Source organism: Nomascus leucogenys, chromosome 12 (assembly GCF_006542625.1).
Source record: "Nomascus leucogenys isolate Asia chromosome 12, Asia_NLE_v1, whole genome shotgun sequence".
Classification (NCBI taxonomy): domain Eukaryota; kingdom Metazoa; phylum Chordata; class Mammalia; order Primates; family Hylobatidae; genus Nomascus; species Nomascus leucogenys.
This window is the reverse complement of record NC_044392.1, coordinates 82,456,227-82,476,297: the sequence shown is the minus strand read 5'-3', so window position 1 is coordinate 82,476,297 and position 20,071 is coordinate 82,456,227. Positions and strand designations below refer to the sequence as shown.

The window sequence follows — 20,071 nt, the reverse complement described above, 5'->3', positions numbered from 1 at the left end:
AACTTCTTTGCCATTGGTTTAAATTTCCTCCTGTAGCTCGGAGTAGTTTGATCATCTGAAGCCTTCTTCTCTCAACTCGTCAAAGTCATTCTCCATCCAGCTTTGTTCTGTTGCTGGTGAGGAGCTGCGTTCTTTGGAGGAGGAGAGGCACTCTACTTTTTAGAGTTTCCAGTTTTTCTGCTCTGTTTTTTCCCCATCTTTGTGGTTTTGTCTACTTTTGGTCTTTGGTGATGGTGACGTACGGTGGGTTTTTGGTGTGGCTGTCCTTTGCATTTGTTAGTTTTCCTTCTAACAGACAGGACCGTGAGCTGCAAGTCTGTTGGAGTTTGCTAGAGGTCCACTCCAGATGCTGTTTGCCTGGGTATCAGCAGCGGTGGCTGCAGAACAGCAGTGGCTGTATAACAGCGGGTATTGGTGAACTGCAAATGCTGCTGCCTGATTGTTCCTCTGGAAGTTTTGTCTCAGAGGAACACCTGGCTGTGTGAGGTGTCAGTCTTCCCCTACTGGGGGGTGCCTCCCAGTTAGGCTGCTCACAGGAGTTTTGTCTCAAAACTCCTCTGAGTTTTGTCTCAAAGGAGTACCCGGCCGTGTGAGGTGTCAGTCTGCCCCTACTTGGGGGTGCCTCCCAGTTAGGCTGCTCGGGGGTCAGGGACCCACTTGAGGAGGCAGTCCGCCTGTTCTCAGATCTCCAGCTGTGTGCGGGAGAATTCTTCAAAGCTGTCAGACAGGGACATTTAAGTCTGCAGAGGTTACTGCTGTCTTTTTGTGTGTCTGTGCCCTGCCCCCAGAGGTGGAGCCTACAGAGGCAGGAAGGCCTCCTTGAGCTGTGGTGGGCTCCACCCAGTTCCAGCTTCCCTGCTGCTTTGTTTACCTAATCAAGTATGGGCAATGGCAGGCGCCCCTCCCCCAACCTCGCTGCCGCCTTGCAGTTTGATCTCAGACTGCTGTGCTAGCAATCAGCGAGACTCCGTGGGCGTAGGACCCTCCGAGCCAGGTATGGGATATAATCTCCTGGTGAGCCATTTTTTAAGCCCGTTGGAAAAGCGCAGTTTTAGGGTGGGAGTGACCCGATTTTCCAGGTGCCGTCTGTCACCCCTTTTTCTGACTAGGAAAGGGAACTCCCTTACCCCTAGCGCTTCCCGAGTGAGGCAATGCCTCGCCCGGCTTCGGCTCATGCATGGTGCGCCGCACCCACTGTCCTGCAGCCACTCTCTGGCACTCCCTAGTGAGATGAACCTGGTACCTCAGATGAAAATGCAGAAATCACCTGTCTTCTGCGACGCTCACACTGGGAGCTGTAGACCGGAGCTGTTCCTATTCGGCCATCTTGGCTCCACCCCCTAAGTATGGTTTTAAGAGATGTATATAGTTGCCAGGTTGACAAGATGTTGACTCTGTAACATGTTAGTTTGACTAGGGTCAACTACATTTCACAGAATTTCCTTCTGGTATGTTTCTAGTTAGAGTGGCCAAAAGAGACAATTTCGTGTGAAATTTGGAGGACAGGAGTGAAACAGCAGCTGTTTTTGGCTTTTACACTAGGAAGATTGGAACACTACTGCAATGTTCATTTACACTAGGAAAGTTATTTAGTGGCTCACGGCAGCCAGATCTGTAAGTGTTCTTCCTTGCTCTGTATCCTCCTTCAGCTTCTCTTACTCCAGGGCAGGTGTATGTCTAGCTCCATAATGAAAGGCACCAGCATCTCCTGCAAGATACCCATAGCGTCCAGATTGGAGGCAGTAAGACTGACATGAGCCCATCTTTGTCAATTCCAGCTGATTCTCTTGGTGTCACTTTGTTCTCACTCTCCCCAACATTACATACATCTTTCCTCTGCTCATCTGCCTGCCCTGTGGAATTCAAACTACACCATCAGATACAAAGGCTGTTTAAGCAGCTCCTACAGTTGTGTGAGGTCAACTCCCTGTAACAAATGTCTTTATACAATAAGTCTGCACTGATGTCATTGATGGGTCCTTGGAATCTTAGAATCTTGGAATCTAATTTGACGTTAAGCAAAACAATGTATAGCAAAACTAATTTTACTGTAGACTAATGGATATGAACAAGAATTAAGTTCCTATGGCATATTTCTGGTCACAAAAAGATCATCAGCTTTCTAGTAGAGACCCAAGACACTTCTTATATTGAATATTGAAATAAATGTGAGCTATACATACATTTCAGAAATATTAATAAAAACAAGGTAAGTACCCAGTTTTTGGTGAATCTGTGAGTGGCAGTAGTAGCAATGGTGAGTTAAATCAAGGAATAAATGTTTGCAAAGCAAAAATTGTAAAGAGCACCTCCTACCACATGCAGTTCCAAAGCAATCACAAATATGGCAGGCTCACGGAGTGTTTTTATACTGCATCGCTTATTGTCATATATTTGTATGGTCACCATATACTTTATGAATTTTTACTTTACAATAATTTCTGTATTCATTCATTTTCCAACACGCTTTTTCTGGTTTCATTTGTGGGTGGCTGGAGCCTGTCCTTGCAGCTAAGGACCCAAGGTTGGAACCAACCCTGGACAGGATACCATTCCAGCGCAGGGTGCAGTCACAGCACAGAACACTCACTTATACTGGGACATTGTAGAGATGCCAGTTCACTAAATGTGCACATTTTTGGAATGTGGGAGGAAACTGGAATGTCCAGAGAAAACCCATGCAGACATGGGGAAAACATGCAAACTCTACACAGACAATGGCCTGGCCAGGAATCCTTTTTTCCCTCATCAACATTATAATAAAACAACGGTAATCAAAATGACATTATTCACGGACCTCCTTTGGATATATAAATACCTCCTAGTAGTTCCATGAACCCTGAAGGATAGCATCAGACTGGGTTACATAGAAGATATGTCAAAATCTAACAGAGAAAATAAGTGTAGGATATCAGCTGGTGAGATACCACTACAAAAAGTAAATGTAAGGCCGGGCACGGTGGCTCGCGCCTGTAATCCCAGCACTTTGGGAGGACGAGGTGGGTGGATCACCTGAGGTCTGGAGTTCAAGACCACCTTGGCCAACATGGTGAAACCCCGAATCTACTAAAAATACAAAAAATTAGCTGGGCCTGGTGGTGCATGCCTGTAATCCCAGCTACTCGGGAGGCTGAGGCAGGAGAATCGCTTGAACCGAGGAGGCAGAGGTCGCAGTAAGCTGGGATCGTGCCATTGCACTCCAGCCTAGGCAACAAGAATAAAACTGTCTCAAAAAAAAAAAAAAAGTAAATGTAAATCTGTGTTTTAGCTAATGAAGGACTGTGTTGTATTGTTGCTTACTGTTTTACATTAGTTTGTTGGTCCGTGAATAGTTAACAAATTATTGGCCCAGCTATAGTTCCGTTTGATAAAAGAGTCGGGTTCATTTACTAATGTAGTAGTAGTACCAGTATTTTTTTAATTATTTTTTTTCAATAGCTTTTGGGATACATTGCAGTTTTTGGTTACATGGGTGAGTTCTTTAGTGGTGAAGTCTTGAGATTTTATTGTACCCATCACCTGAACAATGTACACTGTACCTAATATATAGTCTTCTATCCTTCACACATTTTCCAGCCTTCTCCCCTCCCTAAATCCCCAAAGTTCATTTTTTCGTTGTGTATGTTTTTGCATTCTCATGGCTTAGCTCCCACTTATAAGTGAATGGAATATATTCAGTATTTGGTTTTCCATTCCTGAATTATTTAGAATAATGGCCTCCAGCTCCATCCAAGTTGCAGCAAAAGACATTATTTCATTCCTTTTCATGGCTCAGTAGTATTGCATGGTGTATATGTACCACATTTTCTTTATCCACTCAGTACCAATATTTAGTGGATTTTTTTAGACTTATAGAGCTCCACAAAATACTTTTTTTGTGAAATTTAGCATAAGACAGGTACCGTTGTCCCTACTTCACATATGAGAAAAGAGAATCAAAGAGTTAAGTGCCTTGTTCAAGTTCCCAAGACAGTAAAAGACAAAACCTAGTCTTAAAACCAATTGCTACTATTCTAAATATAATATGATAAGTGCTCCATGTGAGCAAAGATTTTTTTTTTTTAATGCGTGGGACTTGACTTCAAGAAACTCACAAATTGGTGGAAAAATAGGCATTTAAATAACTAAGTAAAATACAGGTTAGACTATGATGAGTACAAGCATTAAGTTACATGTCAAATCTTTACCATTGTAGCCTCAGCCTTAGAACAGTGCCTAGCACATGTTAGCACTCAGTATATATTGTCAAATAGGTAAGTAAGTGAATTGTATAACTTAGAATTCAGGTGTATACATAGGATCACACAGGTTAAATCTGACTGGAATAATAAGAGAATTAATTTGAAATGAACCTGGTTAGAGGACAATTTTAAAATAAGTAGGTTAGGGCATTCCTGAAAGACTAAAAATGTGACCAGGGATCTGGAGACTAGGTAGTGTCAGTATTCTGCTGTAACTGGGATGAGAGAAGATGAGTCTGGGGACGGGCTAAAGATAGATTGGGAGGGATTTTAGCTGAGTATCTTGTTAACGAGTTTGATTTTTTTTTTTTTTTTAACAAGCAGTAGGTATGTGATTTTAATTGAAGAATAAGCCCATCAAACTATGCCTCTCCCAATGCTGTACTCTTTTATTTTGATTTTATAGCTCTAATTAGGTCCTTGTAAGCTTTGTGGTGAATACTTGACATTTTCTTTCAAGACAGATAAAAAGATAAACATCAGAACAGCCAAACATCCAGTCTGATCGATAGCCTCTGGCATCATGGTGATTATTCTCAAAATTTGTCTTTCTTTGTGGATAATCAGGTTTTAAGAAACACTAATTTAACATATTTGTCATATTTTATTGTATAAGTAAAATATGTTTAGCTTTATTGATGGAAAACAGAGTATTTTAATTTACTCAAAATTCAAAGTATGTTACCTAGAAAGAGCAAGCAGTCTTTTTTTAGCAATAACCCCAGATTGGCCTTTTAGAAAATCTTATAATATGTACATGCAATATTAATAGTGTTATTTTAAAAAATAGTTCCAAATTGTTACATTTTTACACATTTGATACTAACTTAAAAAATGAATTGCATTTTAAAAAATTTCTTGTGTGTTTGCATATCTCACAAAGCATTACTTATGACCATTTCTTCTTAATGTGACTTTTACCTGTGGGAAGTAATTTATTTTATATATGAATTCTATCTGGCAATTCTAGTTCATTAATATTACTTTCTATATATTATTCATCCTTATTTTATTTTGGAAAGAATACTTAACATGGTATCTATGCTCTTAACAAATTTTTAAGTGTACAATACAGTATTGTCAATTATAGGCACACAGTTGAACAGCAGATCTCTCATCTTTCGTAACTGAAACTTAATGCCCAGTGATAGCAACTCCCCATTTTCCCCTTCCCCAGCTCCTGGCAACCACCATTCCATTCTCTGATTCTATGAGTTTGACTTGTAATGGAATCATACAGTATTTGCCTTTTCTGTGACTGGCCTATTTCACTTAGGATAATGTCCTCAACATTCATCCATGTGGTCACATATTACAGAATTTCCTTCTTTTTAAAGAATGAATAATGTTCTGCTATATGTACACCACATTTTCTTTATCCACTTGTCTATTGGTGGACATTTAGGTTGCTTCCACATGTTGGCTATTGTAAATAGTGCTGCAGTGAACATGGTAGTGCTAATATTTCTTTGGGATCCTGATTTCAGTTCTTTTGAATGAATGCTGATGTGCTTTGGATGTTTGTCCTCTCCAAGTCTCATGTTGAAATGTAATCTCCAATGTTGGAGGTGGGGCCTGGTGGGAGGGATTTGGGTCATGGGAGTGGATCCCTTATGAATGGTTTGGTGCCGTCCCCATGGTGATGAGTGAGTTCTCTAGTAGTTCACATGAGATCTGGTTGTTTAAAAAGGAGCCTGGAATCTCCCCACTCTGTCTCTTGCTCCCTCTCTCACCATGTAATGTGCCTGCTCCCCCGTTACCTTCCACCATGATTGTAAGCTTCCTGAGGCCCTCACAAGAAGCTGAACAGATGTGGGTGCCATGCTTGTACAGCCTGCAGGACCATGAGCTAATAAACTTCTTTTCCTTATAAATTACTCAGCCTGCAGTATTCCTTTCATAGCAGTGCAAACAGGTTAACACAAATACCCAGAAGTAGGATTTTTGGATCATATGGTAGTTCTATTTTTAATTTTTTGAGGAACCTACATACTGTTCTACATAGCGGCTGCACCATTTTGCATTCCTGCCAGTGGTGTACAAGTGCTCCCTATTCTCCACATCCTCACCAAGACTTGTTATCTTTTATTTTTTTGATCATAGCCATCCAAACAGATGTGCGGTGACATCTCTTGTGGTTTTAATTTGCATTTCCCTGATGATTAATGACACAGAACATCTTTTCGTATACCTGTTGGCCGTTTGTATGTCATCTTTGGAGAAATGTATATTCAAGTCTTCAGCCAATTTTTAGTTGTGTTATCAGATTTTTGCTATTAAATTATAGGAGTTTCTTATATATTTTGGAATTAGCCCCTTATGACATTTATGGTTTGCAGTATTTTTCCCCATTCCGTAGATTTTTTCAATGTCTTGTTTTCTTTGCTGTATGGAGGCTTTTTAATTTGATATAGTTTCACTCGTTTATGTTTGCTTTTGTTGCTTGTCCTTTTGGTATCATATCTGTGAAATCATTACCAAGACAAATGTCATGAAGCTTTCCCCTGTGTTTTCTTCTAGGAGTTTTAGAGTTTCAGGTCTTAGGTTGAAGTCTTAAATCCGTTTTGAGTTGATGTTTGGGTATGTTGTACGTTAAGGCTCAAATTGTATTCTTTTGCTTATGGATATCTAGTTTTCCCAGCACCATTTGTTGAAGAGACTTTCCTGACCCATTGCGTATTCTTGGCACCTTTACTAAAGAGCAGTTGTATGTATGTGAATGTATTTCTGGGCTCTCTATTCTGTTCCATTGATCTCTATGTCTGTCTTTAGGCCAGTACCACACTGTTTTAGTCACTACAGCTTTGTTATATATTTTGAAATCAGAAAATCAAAGTCACTCCAACTTTTTCCTTCTTTCTTAAGATTAATTTGGCTATTCAGAGTATTTTGTGGCTCCATATGAATTTTAGAATTGTGTTTTCTATTTCTATAAAAAATGCAATCAAGATTTTGATAGAGATTGCATTGTATCCATAGGTCACTTTGTGTAGTATGGACTTTTTAGCAACATTAAGTCTTCCAATCCATGAATACTGGATGTCTTTCTGTTTGTCTTCTTTAATTTCTTTTTAAAATTTCTATCGGTCTATCTGTTTATTTATGAGACAGGGTCTTGCTCTGTTGCCCGGGCTGGAATGCAGTGGCATGATCATAGCTCACTGCAACTTTGAACTCCTGGTCTCAAGTGATCCTCCTGCCTCAGCCTCCCAAGTAGCTGGGATTACAGGCACAAGCCACTGTGCCCAGCAGTGCCTTCTTTAATTTCTTCCACCAATGTTTTGTAGTTTTTAGCATACAAGTCTTTCACCTTCTTAGATAAGTTTATTCTTAAGTATTTTACTCTTTGGTGCTATTGTAAATGGGATTGTTTTTCTAATTTCCTTTTCAATCGTTAATGTTGTTAGTTGAAATGCAACTGATTATTATATGTTCATTTTGTATCTTTCATCTTTACTGAATTTGTTTTAACAGTTTTTTGGTGAAGTGTTTAGAGCTTGCTATATATAAGATTATGTTATCTGCAAGCAGGGACAATTTTACTTCTTCATTTACAGTTTGGATGCCTTATTATTTCTTCTTCATACCTAATTGTTCTGGTTAGGACTTCCAGGACTATGTTGAATGGTAGTGGGGAGAATGAGCATCCTTGTCTTGTTCCTGATATTAACTTAAAAGTTTTCAGGGTAAACCTTGAGTATGATTCTAACAGTGGGCTTGTGGCCTCTATTATGTTGAGATAATTTACTTCTATTCCTAACTTGTTGAGAGTTTTCAGTCATGAAAAGCAATTGAATCCTGTCAAATACTGTTTCTGCATTTACTGAGATAATCATTTGACTTCTATCTATGCTGTTAATCATGTGGGTTGCATTAATTGATTCACATATGTTAAATCATCCCTTTATCCTGGGAATAAATACCACTAGTTGATGGTGAATTATCTTTATAATGTACTGTTGAATTCAGTGTGCCAGTGCTTTGTTGAGGATTTTAACATCTATGTTCATCAGGGATATTGGCCTATAATTTTTCTTTTCTTGTAGTATTCTTATGTGGCTTTGGTGTCAAAGTAATGCTGGCCTTGTAAAATGAGGGAAATATTCCCTCCTCTTCAGTTTTTTGGAAGGGTGTGAGAAGGATTGGTATTAGGTGTTTCCTTTAACTAGCAGAATTCAGTAATGAAGCCATCAGTAGAATTCAGTAATGAAGCCATCAGTAGAATTCAGTAATGAAGCTATCAGTCCTGGACTTTTCTTTGATGGGAGACTTTTTATTACAGCTCAATCTCCTACACATTATCAGTCTGTTCAGATTTTCTAGTTCTTCATGATTCAACCTTAATAGGTTGTGTCTAGGAATTTCTCCATTTCTTCTAGGTTACCTTGTTTATTGGCTTGTAATTGTTTATAACAGTCCCTTATGATCATTTTAATTTGTGTCATCTATTGTAATGCCTCCTCTTTCATTTTGGATTGTATAATATTTATTTGCATCTTCTCTGCTTTTTTTCTTAGTATAAAAGATTGTCAATTTTGTTTATCTTTTCAAAAAAGCAACTCAGTTTTGTTAATTTTAAAAAACTGTTTTTCTATCCTCTATTTCTGCTCTAATCTTTTTTTTTTTTCCTTGGTTTGCTAACTTCAAGCTTAGTTTCTTCTTTTTTTAGTTCCTTGAGGTATAACGTAAAGTTTTTTTTCAGATCGTTTTGTTTTTAATGTAGGCATTTATCGCTGTAAACTTTCCTCTTAGTTCTGCTTTTGCTGCATCCCATAAGTTTTGGTATATTGTATTGTTGTTTTTGTTTGTTTCAAGATACCTTCTTATTTATCCTTTGATTTTTTTCTTTGACCCATTGGTTGTTCAAAAGTGTGTTAATTTCTACAATTTGTGTATTTTCTAGTCTTCTGTTGATTTCTACTTTTATTCCATTGTGTTCAGAAAAGATGCTTGGTATGATTTCAGTTGTGTTAATTTTGTTAAGACTTATTTTGTGACTGAACATGATATATTCTGGAGAACATTTTGTGTGTGCTTAAGAAGAATGTATATTCTGCCCCTGTTGGTCAGGATGTTCTGTATAGGTATGTTAGGTCCCTTTGGTCTATAGTGTTTTTGAAGTCCAGTATTTCTTCATTGATTTTCTGTCGGGTGTATTCATTATTCTTATTTACTTATTTATTTATTTAGTTAGGAGATGGAGTCTCACTTTGTCTCCTAGATTGGAGTTCAGTAGCACAATCATAGCTCACTACAGCCTCAAACTCCTGGGCTTAAGTGATCCTTCTGCCTTCCAAGTAGCTGGAACTACAGGCATGTGCCACCATCACTGGCTTTTTTTTTTTTTCTTGGTAGGGATAGGGTCTTGCTGTGTTGCCTAGGTTGGTCTCAAAATCCTGGCTGCTTTCTTCCCAAGTGATCCTCCCGTCTCAGCCTTCTGAGTTTCTGGGATTACAGGCATGAGCCACTGTGCCCAACATGTTGTATTCACTATTGAAAAGTTGTGTATTGAAAGTTCCTACTGTCTTTGTATTTTCTCTCTCTCTCTTCAGATCTATTAATACTTGCTTTATATATTTAGGTAATGTGATGCAGGGTGCATATATGTTTATAATTGTTGTATCTTCCTATCTTCCTGGCATATTCTTTTATCATTACATAATGTCTGTGTCTCTTGTGACAAGTTTTGACTTAAAGTCTATTTTGTTTGATATGGTATAGCCACTCTTACTCTTTTTATTACCATTTGTATGGAATATCTTTTTTTATTCCTTCACTTCCTGCCTAAATGTGTTGTTAAATCTAAAGTGCATCTCTTGTAGACAGTATATCATTGGATCTTGTTTTTTAATCCACTTAGCTACTCTGTCTTTTGATTGGATAGTTTAATCTATTTATATTTTAAGTAATTATTGAGAGGAAAGGATTTACTATTGCCATTTTATTATTTTCTGTTGTCCTATAGTTCTTTGGTCCCTCTTTTTATCTCCTGCTGTCTTTCTTTGTGCTTTATTTTCTTAATATTAATATACTAAAATTTTTTTTTCTTTTTTGGTATAACTTCTATATGTATTTTGTTTATAATTACCATGGGACCTACATAAATATCTCATAGATATAACAGTCTATTTAAGCTCAATCCACATACACAGAAACTCTACACTTTTACTTCTCCCCACACACATACACTCTGTTACTGATTTCACCATTTATATCTACCTATAGTACATATTCGTCAATATACTTTTTAGTTATAGTTATTTTTAATGCATTTATTTTTTGACTTATATGCAAAAATTAAAAGTGATTAATTCATTTGTAACAAATATACCACTCTGGTGTTGAATATTGATAATGAGAGAGGCTGTGCATTGTGTGAGATCAGGGGGCTTATGGGAAATCTCTGTACTTTCCTCTCAGTTTTGCTGTGAACCTAAAACCATGCTTAAAAAAATGAAAAAAAATTTAAGGGTCTCACTCTGTCACCCAAGCTGGAGTGCAGGGGCATGATCACAGCTCACTGCAGCCTTGACCTCCTGCCTCAGCCTCCCAAGTAGCTGAAACTATAGACATGTGCCATCACACCTGGCTAATTTTTGTATTTTTTTATAGAGAAATGGTTTTGCCATGTTGACTAGGCTTGCGTCAAACTCCTGGGCTGAAGCGATCTATCTAGTTCAGCTTCTGGAAGTGTTGGAATTACAGGCATGGGCCACTGTGCCCAGCCAAAATCTTTTTTTTTAAGTGATTTATTCACTGCCATAAGTGATACAGTACTCTTCATAAGTGAATCATAAGTGATTCATTACTCTTTGTTTGTTTATGTATTTTTTTCTTTTCTTTCTTTTTTTTTTTTCTGGAGATGAGGTCTTGCTCTGTCACCTAGGCTGGAGTGCAGTGGCACAAACATGGCTCACTGCAGTCTCAGCTTCATAGGCTCAACCAATCCTCTTGCTCCACAGCCTCCCAAGTAGCTGGGATTGCAGGTGCATGCCACCACAGCCAGCTAATTTTTTGTATTTTTTTTGTAGAGACAGGATTTTGCCATATTGCTCAGGCTGGTCTCGAACTCCTGAGCTCAAGTGATCTGCCCACCTTGGCCTCCCAAAGTGCCTGGATTGCAGGCATGAGCCACCATGCCTGCCTTATATATTTTCCTTCACCAATGAGTTTCATACTTTCTTATGCTCTCATGTTGCTTTTTAATGTACTTTTGTTTCAACTTGAAGAATTCCCATTAGCACTCCTTTTAAGGCAGATCAACTGGTGATGAATTTTCTCAGCTTTTGTCTTTATCTTTGCCTCATTTTTGAAGGACAGTTTTGCCAGGTTTGGTATTCTTGGTCGGCAGGGTTTGTTTGTTTTTAAAAAGCACTTTGAATATATCATTGCACTCTCTTATTGCCTGCAAGGTTTCTGTTGGAAAATCTGCCTTTAGTCTTATAAACATTCCCTTGTACATAAGTTGCTTTTTTCTTGCTGCTTTCAAAATTTGCTCTTTTACTTTGGCTGTTTGATTATATGTCTCACTGTGGATTTCTTTGGATTCATCTTATTTGGGAGTACTTTGGGCTTCCTGGATCTGAATGTCTGTTTCCTTCTCCAGATTGGGAAGTTTTCAGCCATTATTTCTTTTAATAAATTTTCTGACCCTTTTTCTCCTTTCTCCTTTGGAACTTTAGTAATGTGTATATTGTCCCATAGTGCCTTAAACTTTCTTTACTGTTTTTCCTTCTTTTTGCTCTTCTGATTGAATAGTAATTTCAATGACCTGTCTTTGAATTTGCTTATTCTTTCTTCTCTTTGATCTAGTCTGCTGTTGAACACCTTTAAAGAATTTTTCAATTCAGTAATTGTATTCTTCAGCTCCATGATTTCTGTTTGGCACTTTTTTTAATATTGTATATCTCTTTAATGAAATTATTACTTTGTCATGCATTATTTTCCTGACCTTGGTGTGAACATCTTTATGATGATGATTTTGAATTCTCTGTAAGCTAAATCATATATCTCAATTTCATTCAGGCCAGTTTCTGGAGATTTATTTTGTTCTTTGGAACATATTTCTGTGTTCATTTTCCTTGACTCTCTTTGTATCTGCACATTAAATTAACAGCTACCTCTTCCAGCTCTCATGGACTGGCCTCATACAGGAGAAGACCCTTACTAATCAGCCCAGCCAGAGATTCAGGGCCTCTCAAACCTTCTTGCTAGTCCAACTCACTTTCTTTCTAGTGGCTTCCAAGCATCTAGAGTATCCTGGGTCCTATTAGTGCTCTGAGTCAAGTTCCTTGGGTAGCCCCCAGAAAAGTTAGGTCATTGGATACTCCTCTACACTCCTTCCTGCCCCAAGTAGAAGGCGGGATTTGGGGCTTTTCCAGCTGTTCACTCTCTACTGAGACAAGTGAAGGGGTTCTGGCAACTAGTCGCATGCAACATCATCTACCTTCTTTGTTCTCATTGGCCCTCAGATGGCTAAGACCTGCTAGGTTCCATTAGGAGGAGATATGGTGACTACCAGCCCAAATCACCATTTGTGTTTTTTTCCAGGTAGCTAGAGTTTGCTGGGTCCCATCAGCACTCCAAGACTGCAAGACAGAAATCAGTCATCTAGGCAACCCCTGGAAAAGTTGGGATGTTTGACACATGGTCTAACTCTTTCCTTCCCCAGGGAGAGGCTGGGAGCTTGTGGTTTTCTTCCCAGTTGTACAGCTCTGTGCCAGGGGTAGAATTCTGGTGAGAGTGTATCTCATATTTCCCTATCAGCTTCAGAGTGTCTGGTTTCATGCTCATCCTCAGTGCAGGAGCCTCTCAACTAGTTTCTCAATTTCTCACAAAGAGAATTTGTTAATTGTTGAGTCAGTGTGTTCATGGGGGAAGGAGGGTTTAGGGCTTCCTATTCTGCCATCTTGCTGATGTCACTTCTCCTCAAGCAGTCTTCTTAAGCCTTCTTTAGTTCTAATTCAGTTCAACCACATGTGCCATGGAAGGTACTCTAATCCATCAAATATTTCTTTGTCATCAAGGGAGATATGAAAGTGCTGCTACATTAGAGTATAACATGGAGAATTTTAAAATATGTTTTAGTGTGAGGAACTTTAAATTTTTACCCTTCTTTGTCACCAAGTCAAAAGACAGATAACAGTTGATATGATATTTATAACACTAATTTTCCTAATATAGAGAGTTTCTACAAATTGATTTTTAAAAATCAAAGCGAAACATAGGATAGAATTAGATAGTTCACTAAGGAAATACAGATACCTCTTAATTTGATGAGCAGATCCTGAACTTCATTTATTTAAGAGAAATGGACGTGAGAACTACCATGTCAGACCATTTTCTACCTTTCAGAATGATGAAAAGAAATTTTCACTGTGTTAGTAAGAGTATATGGGATAAATATTCTGATTTATTCCTGGGAAGGTCATAAATTAGCACAACTTTTTCTGTTTCCTAAGCTTTTTATCTGTGACCCAGAATAAAAAGATGTTTTTTGTTTGTTTGTTTTGTTGTTGTTTTCACCGTAACCCAATAAACTAACATATAGAACAGAAATACAAGTTTCACAAAAGATCTCTTAGCCTCATTACATATGATGTACTGGTGTTTTCTATGTTTCTCCTTCCTTTTTTTGTCTTTCTCACCCACCCACCCCCTTCTTTCTTTTGTTTTCTAGTGCTGATTGTGAACCGCTAAATACATTTCTCTAGGTTGCTATGGAGGAATCTACCACTTGAAAAACACTGCTCCATTGATTGTATATTGGCAGTGTTTTGGATACCCCTGGTGTCCCACCTCATAGCCTCTTGGCCCATGTTTGTACTCAAACTATTGCTGCAGCATCTAGCTGCACATGGATGTGATTCTGACAGCACTTTCCCTCAGCCACATCACATACACATCTTTCTCACTTTCCGTACTGAGGCTTCACTGCTACACCACATGAGATACCTGCAGCTCAGTAATTCTGAACCTGTGTAAACCTGGCAGTGAAAGAGAGTTCACATCCCTGAGGGCAAGCCTTGACCAATGGGAGATGAGAGCCAGTGGTTGATGTTTCATTGTTCTGTCTGTTGGATGGATAATTCAAGGTATGACCTTCATAGCTCTTCAGAGGGTCCCCAACAAGATTGAGTCCCAGTTGCCTACAATAGTGAATTCTACTACATTAAAGTTTTTCGAACTTTAATGTATCTACAAAACACTTGGGGGTCTTGTTTAAATGCAGATTCTAATTCAGTAAGTCAAGGGAGGATACAGAGATTGTGTATTTCTAACAGGCTCTGGCTAGCTGATGCCACTTTGAATAGCAGAGAGCTAGAAAATACACCCTTGAATTAGCTTTCCTTCCTTTCTTCCCTGTTGCACTCTTCCAGCACCTCAGATCCCCCAGGATCATTTCACAAATAAACTGTCTGCATATAAGCCTGTTTCTCAGGCTCAGTTTTTAGGCAGAACCCAGGTTAAGAGAAGTAGTATTGACCCAGCAATTCTACTTCTAGAAATGTATCTTGTAGATATTTTCACATATTTGTGAAATAATGTTATATACAAGGTAAGTCATTATGGCATAATAGCAAAACTGGAAACAATGTAAATGTCTCTAAGTAGAGGACTGGTTAAATGACTTGTGATATGTCTATATTATGGACTATGACATGGCTATTAAAACAGAAAAATATATATATACACTGGTAAGAAAAATATTCAAGATGTGTGCTAAGTGTAAAAGGCAAGATACAGGGCCGGGCATGGTGGCTCACGCCTGTAATCCCAGCACTTTGGGAGGCTGAGGCAGGCAGATCACGAGGTCAGGAGATCGAGACCATCCTGACTAACACGGTGAAACCCTGTCTGTACTAAAAAATACAAAAAATTAGCCGGGCGTGGTGGCGGGCACCTGTAATCCCAGCTACTCGGAAGGCTGAGGCAGGAGAATGGCATGAACCTGGGAGGCGGAGCTTGCAGTGAGCCGAGATTGCACCCCTGCACTCCAGCCTGGGCAACAGAGAGAGATTCTGTCTCAAAAAAAAAAAAAAAAAGGCAAGATACAGAGTACTGTGCATATTAATGCCTTCATTTGTATAAAATAAACAGAAAATTACATATATGTTTTGTTTGTATATGCATAAAATAACTCTGGAAAGATAAGGGAAAAAATAATATTGGTTGTAAAATGGATGGTTTGGGGACAGGAAGGAGAGGAAGTCTTTTCCTAGAATGTCCTTTATACATTTGAAAAAGAATTTTTTTTTTTGAGCAATAGCAAGGTTTATTGTTTATTGTGAAGAGCAAAAGGACAGAGCTTCCACAGTGTGGAAGGGGACCCAAGCAGATTGCCCTACATTTGAAATTTTTAAACTGTCATTGTGTTAACTGTTGAATTAAAATTTAAGTGTTTGTTCTGAAAGTATTACTTTTTTTTTCTTTGAATCTCGAGGTACTCTAACATTTAATGTTTATCATATATTCAGATGAGTATGGAATAAGATCATGTATCATCTATGTTATTTAACTATGTCCATATTGTAGTTTTCCAAGCTAAATTATGACAATTATACTCTATATCTGTGGTTTTTTAAAAAATGCTATTGTCAGAGCACATCACATTATTATATAGTAAGTACTTTGTAGATACCTGCCAAATTTATTTAAATACCTCACATTTGGCTTCCCTACCAGAGCAGTGCCTGCAGTAGAACAAATTGAGCTTATTGTCTAAAACTCTTAGTAATTGTACAGGTACTCAGGAAGTCACTGGAAGAGGAAACGATAATGGTTCTAAAAATGAGACAAATTATAGCAAAGTATGACTTTTTTTTATTTTACTCAAAGCAGTGGAAGAATATAATACACTTTTAAAGGATTATTGGCTGGATGCAGCGGCTCACACTTGTAATCCCAGCACTTTGGGAGGCCAAGGTGGGAGGATCACTTGAAGCCAAGAGTTCAAGACCAGCCTGGACAACATGGCAAGACTCCATCCCTACAAAATTTTTTAGAGCTGGGCGTGGTAGCTCACACCTGTAATCCCAGCATTTTGGGAGGCCAAGGCGGGTGGATCACTTGAAGCCAGGAGTTTCAGACCAACCTGACCAACATGGTGAAACCCCATCTCTACTAAAATACAAAAAATTAGCTGGGCATGGTGGCGTGCACCTGTAATACCAGTTATTTGCATGACTGAGGCACAAAAATTGCTTGAACTGGGGAGGTGGAGGTTACAGTGAGCCGAGACTGCACCACTGCACCCAGCCTGGGCGACAGAGCAAGACCCCGTTATGGTGAGCCGAGATCGCACCACTGTACTCCAGCCTGGGCGACAGAGCAAGACCCCGCCATCTGAAACAGGGTCTTGCCCTGTCTCCCAGGCTGGAGTGCAGTGGTGCGATCTCAGCTCACTGCAAGCTCTGCCTCCTGGGTTCACGCCATCCTTCTGCCTCAGCCTCCCAAGTAGCTGGGACTACAGGTGCCCACCACCACGCCCAGCTAATTTTTTGTATTTTTTTCTTTTTTTTTTATTATTATTATACTTTAGGTTTTAGGGTACGTGTGCACAATGTGCAGGTTTGTTACATATGTATCCATGTGCCATGTTGATCAATTTTTTGTATTTTTAGTAGTTTCACCGTGTTGACCAGGATGGTCTCAATCTCCTGACCTTGTGATCTGCCCACTTCAGCCTCCCAAAGTGCTGGGATTACAGGTGTGAGCCACCTCGCCAGCCAATACTTTTTTTAAAAAAAATTAGCTGGGCTTGGTGGCATGCACATGCAGTTTCAGCTACTTGAAAGGCTGAAGCAGGAGGATCACTTGATCGCAGGAGTTTGAGGCTGCAGTGAGCCATGTTCAAGCCACTACATTCCACCCTGGGTGACAGAGCAAGACTTGTGTCAAAGAAAAAAAAAAGAATTATTAGTAAATGGTTAAAATTTTTAGTTTTGAAGTTGAAAGATTAAACTTGTTATCTTAGAGATTGACTGATAGACTCTGTCGCCAATCATGTTAAAAGATCAGTAAGTAAATTTTAGTGTCTACTATGACCCAGTTTTATACTAGGCCCTGAGGATACATTGGTGAGCTAAAACAGAGGTGGTTTTACACTCATTGAACATACAGCCCAGTGAGGGAGACAGACATTAAATAGTAATGTTCATGTTTGATTAATTACAAATGAATTAAATGCTCTAACAAAAAGCGACAGATTTTCTTATAGTGTGTATAAAAGAAATCTGATGTAGATATATGGTATCAGGGAAGATGTAGTGCTTCTGGATCTAAAAAAAAAAAAAAACAGAGGCTGTGCAGAGTCCACATCATGCTGTCCATGTTAGGTATTTCAGTCATTTCCAGATTTATCAATGATCTATTGCTGTGTAACAAACCACGCCCAAACTTAGCAGCTTAAAACAACTCCACAATTCTGTAAGTTCACTGGGTGATTCTTCTGGTCTTGCCTGTGGCGGCTGCATTCAGCTGGGGGCTGAGGTGGGGGGCTGGTCCTCCTGCACCAAGTGGTTTTCCCTATCAGGCCTCTTTTGGTCTGGTGGTCCCAGGATTCTCAGAAGGTAAAGACTGAAGCTGCAAGGCTTCTTGAGGCCTAGGCTCAAGAACTTGCACATCACCACTGTTGGTTAAGGCAAGTGAGAAGGCTAGTAGTCTAGATTCAAGACTGAGGAGATAGATTCCACCTCTTGGTGGATGGAATTTGTGGCCATATTTTTCAATTTACCAGTCTATCAAGTAACTAATTAATAAATAGTTATTTACTAAGCATTGTTTTAAGAACTGGAAATCAAACATGAATAAGATACAGTAATATATAAGTTGGCTTTTTTCCTTTTCCATGGAGTAGATGGTATTTGTGCATTGTCATTCCATTTTCCATAGAGATCAATATTTGTGAATGTTTTTTTCCATAGTATAATAATGAATCATGAAATGAATAAAATATAAACAGTGAAGTCTTAACCTAATTAGAGAAGAGGAGGAAAATCCATGGGGATTATAAGTAATTTTTAGTCTTCCCAAATTTGCATAAAGAAACGTATTTGGTAGTCAGAAAAGAATTAGTGCTATGCTGGTGTAGCTATGCAGTTATGAATGATATCTATAAGCACAAAAATTAATTTAGTAGTGATAATCTTAGGGAACTCAAATTTTTCTTTCTAGTTATTATCACTTTGCTGTCAGGTTTATTTTAGCTACTTTTCTTTTCTTTCTTTCTTTTTTTTTTTTTTTGAGATGGAATCTTGCTCTGTCACCCAGGCCAGAGTGCGGTGGTGCGATCTCGGCTCACTGCAACCTCCGCCTCCCGGGTTCAAGCAACTCTCCTCCCTCAGCCTCCTGAGTAGCTGGGATTACAGGTGTGCACCACCATGCCCGACTAATTTTTGTATTTTTAGTAGAGGTGGGTTTTCACCATGTTGGCCAGGCTGATCTTGAACTCCTAACCTCAAGTGATCCACCCGCCTCAGCCTCCCAAAGCGCTGGGATTATAGGAATGAGCCACCATGCCCCGCCTGTTTTAGCTACCTTTTAAAGGTGGTTTCTTCCTAGCTCAAACTTTACCCTTTTGAATAATTCTGAATGAATGAATAAACATTATATGTAAAACTAATGACAAAGACATTAGCTACCTGGAATTTTGTTTTTGCAGGAAACATCCCATAACAACAAAAGTATTTGATTTGCTTAGAGAGTTATTTTATTAGCAGTAATAGCATCTAACTTTTTCCAATTTTTTTTTAAATCTAAGAATGATAAGAATGCTGCTTTTCTTCTGATGGAAAGTGACAGGCTAATCATCAGTTTACCCAGAGTGAAGTGGACGGAAGCAGCACTGACCATGGCGTCTCACCTTCAAGAAAAATGTATTGCATTTATTGTAGACAACTTCTCCAAGATTATTCAGAGTGAAAATTTTGCTCTTCTTTTGCAGGTACTATGCCTAAATTGTATCCTATATTTAGTTCCATCTTTGTGTTCTGATTTCAGTTATGTAAGAGCTTTTAAATGCAGGTTGCTTTTGATTAAATTAATGTGATTTAAATAAACTCCATAGCAGATGGCATGTTTACATAGGATTTAAGGCAGTGATGGACAGGATATTTGGCTCGCAAGATGAGAAAGGCTAGAGGGACGGGTTTGAGTGCCCTGGCAAGGCACAGTGTAATTCTGGCCAACTCTAGCCCTCCCTCAGCAAGCCACATTTTAGAAACCAAAGTCATAAAGATACTGTTTTGGCCAGTAATACAATTATGGTCCATGCTGAATTCTCTGTCTTATTGGGAAGCTACTTTCTCTAAAATTATTCACTGAATAAATAGCTCCTATTGTTTATTTCTAGGTTCTGTATTTAGGGCTATGTTGGCTTTTAAAAACTGTGGGTCCAACATGGCACATGTATACATATGTAACAAACCTGCACGTTGTGCACATGCACCCTAGAACTTAAAGTATAATAAAAATAAATAAATAAAAATAAAAACTGCGTGCATATGCATATATGTGAATTTTTTAACAAAAGAAAGGGAAAAGACAAATATGATTTCTGGTTGACTTCATACAGCTAGTTACAATGATCTGTTATGCCAGACTTTCACGTTTCTTGTGCATTTTATATGCATTCCTCTTAAATATTAATTTCTGTGTTTTATAGTCACAAGCAATGAGTAGCACAGCCGATCTGTTGGACACAATTTTAAAAGCAATTGAAGAAAATGTCACCACTGAAAATAGCTGCTCTCTTCTTATGGCTCTGGACACATTGCTGAACTCTGACAGTACAAAGGAAATGGTACTGAATGTAATGAAATTTATTAAAA

General features: G+C 38.6%; 1 protein-coding gene across 1 annotated transcript in view; it reads left to right on the top strand.

Moving 5' to 3' along the window:
* BTBD8 (BTB domain containing 8) overlaps positions 1 to 20,071 on the top strand; it is a 113,671-nt gene that overhangs the window by 76,207 nt on the left and 17,393 nt on the right. The window contains exons 3-4 of the mRNA XM_003260048.3: positions 19,003 to 19,185; positions 19,906 to 20,043. Of these exons, the coding sequence (XP_003260096.2) occupies positions 19,003 to 19,185; positions 19,906 to 20,043 (321 nt within the window). The remainder of the gene's footprint in view (positions 1 to 19,002; positions 19,186 to 19,905; positions 20,044 to 20,071) is intronic.